At 37.4% G+C, this 10515-nt stretch overlaps 2 protein-coding genes and 1 pseudogene across 2 annotated transcripts; all 3 read left to right on the top strand.

Moving 5' to 3' along the window:
* Window positions 1-675, top strand: LOC149052693 (uncharacterized; annotated as a pseudogene).
* Window positions 676-730: 55 nt separating this feature from the next.
* LOC149052692 (uncharacterized) lies at window positions 731-1800 on the top strand (the record flags this gene model as incomplete). Its single annotated transcript, XM_089181473.1, has 4 exons — window positions 731-945; window positions 995-1117; window positions 1284-1297; window positions 1493-1800. Coding segments are annotated over 4 exons (660 nt in total), but the record flags the coding sequence as incomplete, so codon positions are not given.
* Window positions 1801-3754: 1954 nt separating this feature from the next.
* Window positions 3755-10512, top strand: LOC113666942 (geranylgeranyl pyrophosphate synthase). Its single transcript, XM_089204461.1, has 12 exons — window positions 3755-3927; window positions 4237-4305; window positions 5155-5240; window positions 6148-6194; window positions 6399-6515; window positions 6907-7008; window positions 7685-7745; window positions 8226-8304; window positions 8421-8523; window positions 9270-9334; window positions 9441-9490; window positions 10222-10512. The coding sequence occupies exons 1-12, from the start codon at window positions 3886-3888 to the stop codon at window positions 10301-10303; spliced, it is 903 nt and encodes a 300-aa protein (XP_089060587.1). The 5' UTR covers window positions 3755-3885; the 3' UTR covers window positions 10304-10512.
* The last annotated feature ends 3 nt before the right edge of the window (window positions 10513-10515 follow it).

Here is a 10515-nt window from a genome sequence, read left to right as displayed (position 1 = left end):
TTTGGATTTCCACTTCGCGGCCGTCGATTTGTAGAATTAAATGTCCTCGCTGAGGCTTTGGACGGGGGCTGTGAAGCCTGTGGGATACTTCTACGGCTCTCCGACTGCATAAAAGAAACAGTGTCTGGGCTAGGATCACTAGTCTACATATGCTGTTCAAATTCCGAGTGTGGAGAGACAAATATCTGTCGAACCCCCCGTAGCACCGGAACTAGGAGACCAATCTTTGATGTAAACACGAAGCTCGCTGCAGGTTTGTTTATATTTAATATAGCTAAAAATATTGTTTTCCACAATTAACGCATCCATTTAACATCTAGCCAATTTTTTAATAAGTTGAATCGACATATTTATATCAATGTACCATCACTTGGAGAGTCCACGCTGAAGGCTCGCGAGAGGGAAGTAGGGCCCCAAATTGAAAAGTTGGCAAAGGAATCATGTCTGGAAAGTTTAGAAAGCGAAAGAAACCTGTGGAAAGAGAATATTGAAAAGGAAAATGTGGCGATAGGAGCGTCATTTGACATGGGATGGTGAAAAAGGGGAAAAGCCCACAACAGCCCAACAGGTACACTACAAATTCTACATCTGAAAGAATTGAAAAGGGTGCATTTGGATATGCATTTCATAGAAACCTGCTATTTTTCTTCTCTGGGTTGTTCTTTAGCTTACTGACAGTTTTGGTGTTGGCCAATAGTCAAAATTAATTAAATAAATAATAAATAAATAAAATATATCCTTATTTTCACTACTAGGTGTTGGCTCCACGGTTGGCCTAAAAACTGGCAAGGTGATTTGCTATGGTTCAAGGTCAAAAAAGGATGTATATACATATATTTTGTCTACTGGTACTTTGTTGGAAACAACAAGAGCAATGTCTTTTTTTCAATTTGACCACAAAAAGTACAGAATCATTCAACATATGACAGTACCCATATTTGCCTCCTCTTGAAAGTGTTACCCAGGACCTTAACCCAAAATGTCTTTTGTAAAGGTGTGCAACATGTGAAACTGCCAGCAGACAGTCAAAAAAGCCTCATATACACGACTGCAGGCTCAATTGGGAAGGCTCGTCAAAAGTCATGGAAGCTGATATTTGTGTTGATCTAGTCAAAAGGTAATTACTAACCAGGTATGTAATAACAAAAATAAAAAATAAAACAATAATTATAATAGTAGTTGTTAACATGTTAAATTCACAGTTTTATTGCTACAAAGAGAGACTTGTGGAATCTGTTCTTATGATATCATTGTTACAGTAATGACACTTGAACCATGAACAGTGGAAAGTCTTACAGTACCTTACACCCTTGGTAATAATGACTGAAAATTTAACAAGAAAGCAAACATAAAAATGCACCTACATTTTTGAAAATGAGTATGTTGAAAATGCAGAAAAGAAAATACTTAAGATAATGCCTAGGTGTAATTTGAATGCCCTCACTTTTTATGGCACAAAATTTTATTTTTGTGGTTTTACTCTGCTTAACAGTTGTGGAGAAAAAAAATGCAGTTGTATCTGTTCTTGTTGGGGATGAGGATTCATCCACCATATGCAAAGTGAGGAAAAATGTTGAGCACGAGGTTGAAAAATGGTCAGACGTAGTCTATGCTAAAAGATCCTTTGGTAGCTCACTATACAGCATCAAGACCCAAAACAAAAGCCTGACAGATATGGTTATACAATATTTCCAGCAATGCTTTGGTTACACACTAAACAATTTCAAGGGAATTACCTTAGACACCAAAGGAAATACTAAATCATTTCACTTTGATATTTTAAGGCGCGATTTTACATAATCTCTCCTAGTGCTCTCAGTTTAGCCTGCGTTGCTGGCGTCTGCGGTTTTGGGGGCGGAGGGGAAAATGTTTTTCCTTTTTCTCTCCGCCCCAAAACCGCAGACCGCTAGCAAGGCAGGCCGCGACTCTCAGTTTCGATTTATTTCCCCCACCCAATGTATGAAGTGCTTTCTTCCATAAATAGAGAGAGCAAAAAAATGAAGTTTAATTTAATTTTAATGTAAACAAATTTGATAGTTTCGGCTTCCCTCGAAGGTGATAAAATTTTTTAAAGCGAAAATGGCATTGAAGGCGTTAACCCATTGACCCCTCAAAGTGACTCGCATCTAATTTCAGTAACACCCCTGAATCACACAGTCAAGTCACGGGAATAAAGGAAATGATCACCATCTAAAGAAGTTCTTGATTGTCATACGTAGTCTCGTTGTCCGCATCTTAGGAAATACATTGAAAACAGTATGGAGAATATGCATACTGATTTTTGGGTGTAGAGGATTTACAGCACTGACATTTTAACAAGTTATTACGGCGCGGTCGCTTGTCCTCTAAACATTAGTATAATGTCTTTCAAGATTAACAGAAATAGGTTTTAGGAATGTACATGGATCTTAGGTGGGATTGGGGAAGGTAGGTTTGTGGGAAGGGGGACATGCTACCAGGAAACATTTATATCCACAATTGCTGGATGGCTGACAAGCAGATTCTAAACAGCTTCAGGCAAGTGTCAGCCATTTGCCTAAACAGCGTTTTTAATACCTTAACCTTCACTTGTCGTTAAGAATAGTAAAGAAGGGTAGATGCCACTAAATGAGAAAGAAGACAACTCTTGGAATGAGCTATGAAACTATACGCTGAAATGGTAATGAGACCAAGTGGACTCCAGGTCGGTCTGTAATTATACGAGTGATTAACACCTGAATGCTGAGAAAGAAAATAGACATCGGTAATACGTTTACATAAAAAACAACGACAGGTAACTCAGCGAAATGCGAGACAACAGCGCTCACATGATGCGTACTGTCCACTTACACGGGAATGAGGTGTTAACTGCCCCATCAACTGTCCAATTACAAGCATGACGCTTACACTGTCCTATTAGTGTTCAAATCGGGCTGGTGATAGCCAATCACGTTCGAGAATATTGTTATAGTTTTGATTGTTAATGGTAATAGGACTGAGTGGAGTCCAATTCGGTCTGTAATCGTGCAAGTGATCGGACGACCGCGAATCGGGACTCTAAATTGGTAATCCCGAGAGTAATTACGGACAGAATTGGACGACACGAAATCCTGTCACCAATTAATCATAACCATGACAATTCCCCCCCCCCCCAAAAAAAAAAAAAACCTCTAGAGCAAATATCTCAGTGGAGACAAAGTGAAAGTAAAAATTCCTCCATTTTGGAAATTCCCCAATTTCTCTCAAGAGAAACTGTGAAAGTTTGTTGGGAAGTGGTTGTTGCTATGGTTATTGTGATCGATTCTGTGATTGATGGGCTTTAACTGAGTGGACTTAGTACGATTGGCTGCTTTAACTGTCTGATTACAGCCTACTGTCCGGTTGTCCTATAACAACTTAATAAAATAATTAGTGAAAAACAGAGCAGTTAGTGCACGAATGACATTTGAGGAAGTTGTAATAGTTACGATTTGACCCGCAATTATGAGCTACTTAACTCGGGAGTAGAGCAGTGACTCCTGTCTGTTTGTTATTTTTGAGTCTCTTATTTGTTTGCCTGATCGATTCTCAAGATGTTTTATTTTTCCCATTTTCCCGTTGATGTTACTTAAAATCATACTTTTGACTCTGCTTTCGTCCGTGTTACTTCCCGTTGGTTAAAGTAACAAAAATCTCTCAGTGCCAACTTTGAGACTAAGGCATTCACGTGTGGCCTCGCGTGACAACTCCCCAGGTCCCTCCGGGCTGTAGCTTGTGGTTTCAATTAAGCGCAAACCTGGTAACCAGCAAGGAACAAAATGGCGGATAAACTAAGATCTTGAGCTACTGATGTATCTTAGATATAGGGGTTGATTGTAAAGTAGTTGCATATTTTTATTTTTCTTTAGTTATCTCTAGTGTCTAAGGATGTCTTCACCTTCAACAGACTCTTACTCCGTGCAGGAAAAGGTAGCTACTAAAATACAAATTACCCTTTTTGAATCGCCTGGCATATGTATTAATATAGAGAGATTAACATCGAATGTTCTCGTTAGGTTTGCAGAAGGTTTTCTATATATACTGAGAATTCGATCAACTTTACTTAGGACGAGGCTGGGTCCAATTTTAGCAGGAGTTATGCGGAAGTCTTGCCAGAACTTCTAAGCGTGATTAAAATAGTGAATTTCGTATTAAATAGAAAACAAAATTTATTTTGGGGATTGCTTCGTGCCCGCTATTTGAACAAAGCTTTACAGATGTTTCCCTTTGTGTACTTAGATTCTTCTAGAGCCTTACAGTTACGTTCTAAAAGTTCCAGGAAAACAAGTCAGGGAGAAGCTTATTCAGGTGAGAATCTAGAGCGTTCTCTCAGAGTGTGATTTTTTTCAGTGGAATTTCCTCGTAAGTTATTGTAGGGCTTTTTTTCCCATTTTACAGATTTTTTCTCTTCGAAGTAAAATTGATTAATGGTTATGTTGTGATTTGGAATCAGTTGGCTCAGTGCAAGACTATCTGGACTTGAATCCTCTGAGTGCTGTTTGATCAAAAAGGCCAATGACCAGATTCCACTTCTGCTGCTTATCTCGTGGCTTTTTCTTTAACCCTTTACACCCGAAGATCAGTATGCATATTCTCCTTGCTACTCCCTATACATTTCCAAGGGTGCTGAAAAAGAGAATTTGTCTGACATTCAAGAGAACCTTTAGTTGGTGATCATTTTCTTAATATTCTCATGACCTGAATGTGTGATTGAGGGGTGATATTGTGAAGTGAAATTACATCCTTGTCACTCCTAGGGGTGAAAGGGTCAACTGAGGTGAAACTCTGACCAGCTTGCTCCCCATACTTGCAGCTTTTTATAATTACTATATGAGGCCTTTCCAGGTCTCTTCCACTCTTCATCTGTTTTGTAACTTAAGTAATAGCAGATGGCTCCATCCTGTCAAGGAAGTGGTTCAGGTGACATGTTCTTTTCTACTTCACTTCAAAGCTGATGTCAGTATGGCTTGAGCTATTTTGTATTTCATTGTGGAGAATATTCTTCTGAATCTTTACTGACTATTCTCCTTATTCTGCACAGTAAATCTCTCTCTGAAAGTCAGTAGCCCTGGAGTTTATTTTCTTTGAAACCTACAAAGGAATTTTCTAACTGTATAGTCATCTCAAAATTATCACTCTTTTTTTGTTATTCAACAGGCTTTTAATTTTTGGTTAAAGATCCCAGGAGATAAACTTAGTGTGATAGCAGAGGTGGTAAAGATGTTACACAATTCTAGTTTATTGTAAGTGTTAAGGATTATAAAAATGTATTTCCCAATTCATTATGCACATTTAGAAGTGTAATTTGATAGACAACAAATTTCTTGTAAATGAATTGAAACATACAGTTAAGAACTGGTTCACTTGACTGAAAAAAGACTGCCTAAATACTGTTTAAATTTGGCTTTGCATGGAGAATTAAAGAAAGATGAATCATTTTCCTCTCATACAAAATGAAATTTCAACTATTTTTCTTATTGGTGTTTTTTTATTCCTTTTAATTAATTTCATAATTTTACAAATTTACTCCCAAGTTTAAGTTGCCCTTTCTAGGAATGGTTTTCTATTTAAAGGCTAAGGCAGATGTTAAAAGCAAAGCTGATAAGCTGATTACTTAATGTACAAATGAGTTCAGGGAATATTCAAATTTTGCTACATACATTCTTTGGAGGGTTAAAATAAATAATACAGAACAGTAAGCAGGCACCCCCATTGAATGATTTACAGCTAATACTCAAGCATGGGATGGCTTTCAGATATAGGAATATACTTAATTAGGTTGAGTATACCATGCTTATCACTAATGTAGCTGAACAAGAGTAATCATTATTGGACTGAAGAATAGCTGGGGCCACTTCTAGAAATTAATCATTTGTGTATAGTTTGAATGCCAGTGCATTTTAAGCTACACATCTCATGGTCTATTGTGATTCATTTCATCAGATGACATGTCCATTTTAACACTTGTCTAAAGTCACTTCATAATTGCTTAAAATTATTTTGAATATCATTATGTTTCCAATCAATATCCTATGTTCAGTTTTCGAATAACCACAGATAATTTGCCAAATAATCCAATGCCCTGGAGTAATTCTCAGGACCAAAGTACCTTTGTAACACTAGCATGATTGTAATGTTCTTTTTTCACAGAATTGATGATATAGAAGATAACTCAAAGTTACGAAGAGGAATTCCAGGTATTGTCTCATCACAATCAATGCATTTACTGATAGTAATGTAACTGGCTGTTGATCCAAAGAGTGTTAAATGCACACAGCAGAATGTTGCACCAGGATCTTCCTTGCTTGTACCCCCCTAACGGGCTTCTTTGAAATGCAGGTCTGATGGATATACATGCATAAACCATCTTCACATTTTTCTTTTCATTGATAATTTATTAGTTGCTCACCAGATTTATGGAGTGGCTCACACAATCAACAGTGCTAACTACATGTACTTCAAAGCTTTGGAGAAGGTGCTGTCCTTGAACCATCCAGATTGTATAAACATATTTACAGGTACTCACAGATAAATCCTCTATAGTTCTTATAGTGCAAAACCAGGGGATTATATTTAGCTTGTGGAATTGATATACGTGGTAGCCTCAGTATTGTCAGTACCACTATTTCTGTGAATTATTGTCAGCTCCAGGTTCAGCCCACTAACTCCCTCATGTAGAAGTGATTAAGGTGTGAGTTCTCTTCACAATTGTGATACATCACCAGGCTGAGAAACAGGCTATGAGATTGAAGAAGTCTAGGAAGTTTTGCTAGTCAGAATTTGAGTTAATGGACTAATTTTCAAAGGAATGAACAACATGTATAAATATTTATTCCCTATCTGGCATTTTTTGTAGTTTTTTTATGTATTTGAAGTGTGCTCATAGATCTCTACAATTTCTTCATTCAGAGGAACTGTTAGAGCTTCACAGAGGCCAGGGAATGGATATATACTGGAGAGACAGTTACACCTGCCCATCTGAGGATGAGTATCATGAAATGGTCAAGAAAAGTAAGCTTCAATTCAAACTTAAACTTGTCTCCTACTTTTATGTAGCCCTACTAGGACCTATTTTCTCTCTTTGTGCTTGTGTTTGTGTACATTAGAGCTACAGTCATATAAATTATATCTGACTGTGAATATCAGAGAATAACAAATGTGAAATGCAGACAAAGAGATCTTCACAGTAACAAACATTACTTAAGTAGTACTGGATTTGAACCCAATGACCTTGTTTGCTCAGTTGGTAGAGCACTGCACTGGTATTACAGACATCATGGGTTCAAATCTAGTACAGGCCTGAATTTTATTTCAGGCCTTATTACATAAGTAGTGTTTATTTCTGCATATTATTTCTGCTTATTGCTTTCGTATACACATAAATTATATGCAGCTTCTGGAAAGATTTCTTTTTCCAAGGAGATGTACACTTTCAACCGAGTCATAATCTTATTTTGACCTGTGGAACTTCCATGAGGCCAATAACAAATATTATTGATCCTCCAAATTTACCCTCTGATACTCCTTACATTTGACTTGACTCATACTTTAGCTCCTGGTTGCAGTCACTTTCCTTAGCATATTCACTGGAGGCATGAAATGTTAAGAATTTCTTTAATCAAAATTGCTGTTGCTGTTGAAAATGTCTACTACATATTTTGTTGAATGGCTTTGTTGTGGATTTTAGAGACTGGAGGCCTTTTTAGATTGGCTGTGAGGCTGATGCAATCTTTCAGTGAAAATAGAAGGTGATATTTAATTCTTAGACGTAACCTCTTAATAAGATACTGGGAGCTCTCTTGAAACATTTTTCGGAGTACAGTACAGAGGAGATAAGAAAGCAGTGTGTGTAAAATTTCCCATGTCAGCTAGAGAATATAAAATCACGACATCTATTGATTGCAATTGCTTCCTTATTCAATTCAGGCAGCCAATGCCGTCTGTTTCAAATTTTTGGTCGAAAAAAAAATTTAATTTATTTAAAATTTCTAAAGTTCACTTTTTTCTAGTTTTTTGTTTTGAAATGTTTGGTTCCTTTTTGTTTGTTTGATGGTTTGTTACAGGATGTTGTCCAACTATTTTCCAAACATGGCAACAAAAACATTGGAGACAGCTGATTGTTACCTTTTTATGTTACAAATCCACATAATTTCAAATAAATCTTCACTCACTCTTCTCTTTACTCGTCTTAATCACATTTATCCAAGTATTTTCTTGTATAATTTCAGTAACTTCGTTCCATTACTGGATATACTCGCCTTGTTTTTCCAAATCAGAGATGACTATGCCAACTTACTCTCGGAAGAGGTGGGAAGTGAATTGATTAATCGTAAACAATCTTTTGGTTACATTTCTTTGCGTATGTCAAATATGTAAGTGAATGAAATTTAACCCGGTTTTCACTTTTACTCTTTTCACAACAGTACAAGGAAAACAAAAGTTTTTGTGAAGACCTAACGGAAGGAAAGTTTTCATTTCCGATCATTCATGCCATCCGCAGTGACTCTGAAAGCACCAGAATTTTGAGTATCCTTTTTGAGAGTTTGTCCTCCAGTAGCCCCTCCTAAGTTCTTTAAAGTTCTCTGGGTCGGGTCTCTGGGGAGGTGAGTATGATTTTAAGAGCAGAGGGGAAGGGTTGGGGGGAGGGGGGGGGGAAGAGGAGGCTTCATGCAAAGGAAGAGGGTTATTTTCTGGAATGCCTTGCACATTGTGGTCGTGTATTGCACTCGAGTCAGAAAAATCCTCACATAGACGACGCATCATCGACTACGGCGTTCTGCTATGTGGGAAGTCACAAACGAAGCGAAGTAAGAGAAGATTTAGGGATTCGTAGAAAGGTTTTGCTGTGTTATCTTTGTTACTAATTGGTCACGGCTAAGTAGCCTTAAGAATATGAGTTATTTTGTTTGTTTGTTTTGCTTGTTTTTGTTTGATAATTCGTTTTTTTGTTTTTCGGGCTAGAGGAGGCATGCGCGAGGCGAGCGCCATGTGCGAGTCAGGCGCGAGAGGAGGAGCATTTTATGGACCACATGCATTGGCACATGACTCACTTTTTGTGCTTGCCTTGCGTTTGCCTTTGCTTGCCTTGAAAACGAAAAAAACATTGAGCCCGAGACTGCAGACTGTGGCTTGCCGGCGACAATAGCGCTGTTTTCCTTGAGACCAAGGCCGATTATATGCGACCCTTTTTTTAAACTACAGTAGCCTAATTAATGATTAACAGATCTCATCAAAATTTTTAAAATTCAAAACCTTAATTCCCCATTGCTTAGATATTTTGAGACAGAGGACAACTGACGTAGACATTAAGAAGTATTTTGTAGATTGTTTAGAACAGGTGAGTGAGACATGCTTTGACCAAACTCGTGGTCAGTACTGACATTGAGCACGTACTGTGTTATCAATGTAATAATGTGTTTGTTTGCTTGCTTATTTTCTGGCAGATTGGCTCATTTGCCTACACTAAAGTAATACTCAAGCAAATGGAGGACAAGTAAGTAGAAGCCCATGATAATTCGGTCAATGTCGAAAATTCTCAAACGTGTGATACAATTACAGAAAGGTCTGAGGCTCGATTCCTCATGGGGACCCAGACGTTTTTCTTTGTCCCACGCTCGTAACAAGACGATAACACATCTTTCTCTATTTCTTTACCGAGCCCAAAAACTTACCATCTCTCTTATTCTACTTACAAACATGACGTTATCAACATTGCTGATCCTAGCAGTATGCAGAACTTCGTAATAGACGTCGCTCACCTTAGAGTCTCTGTGGCTCAATGGAAGAACATCGTAGCGCAGAATCTCAGGGTCTGAGGTTCGATTCCTGGTAGGGACTCAGAAGTTTTTCTTTGTCACACGCTCGTGACGAGACGAGAAAACATCTTTCTTTATTTCTTTACCGAGCTTAAAAACTTACCATTTCTCTTAATCTATTTACAAACTACTGAAGGTGTCGCTATTTAAAAAAAAATCTGTACTTGACTGAGCCAGGTAGCACCTTTGGAGCAATGTTTTTTAAATTGTCCCAATGTAATTTGTATCGGGTAGTTATGCGACGACTTGCATTTGATACAAGGTTTCTTTGCTTTTCTTGGTTTTTTTTTGTGTTTTTTTTGTTTCGTTTTGTTTATTTTTTCTGCCAACGAATGTATGAAATAAGTAAATATGACTTACCAATTTATCGTGACGTATGAAAATCGTTTTAATTCGTTTGACTTTTCAGATCTCAAGCACTGATCGCAGATTTGGGCGGAAATCCTCAACTTTCAGCTATAGTCAAACAATTGGCAAAACTTTATTCCTAGGAACTTTTTTTAGAAATAAACTTTAAATAAAAAAATTATAAGTGAATAATCAGAGAAAGACATTACATCATAGACAAATGATTTTAATTGAACGACATAACAGCTTCATATAATGAGAAGAAGGAAAGGTAATGAAGTCAGAATGAATTTGTACGAGTGTGTATCATCATCCTTTTTTCCCATATTAAAATGTTCACTGATTTTCACACTAT

This window comes from Pocillopora damicornis, chromosome 1 (assembly GCF_964200805.1).
Source record: "Pocillopora damicornis chromosome 1, jaPocDami1.2, whole genome shotgun sequence".
Classification (NCBI taxonomy): Eukaryota; Metazoa; Cnidaria; class Anthozoa; order Scleractinia; family Pocilloporidae; genus Pocillopora; species Pocillopora damicornis.
Note: the sequence above shows the minus strand (reverse complement) of the source record. Positions and strands in the feature narration are given on the sequence as shown.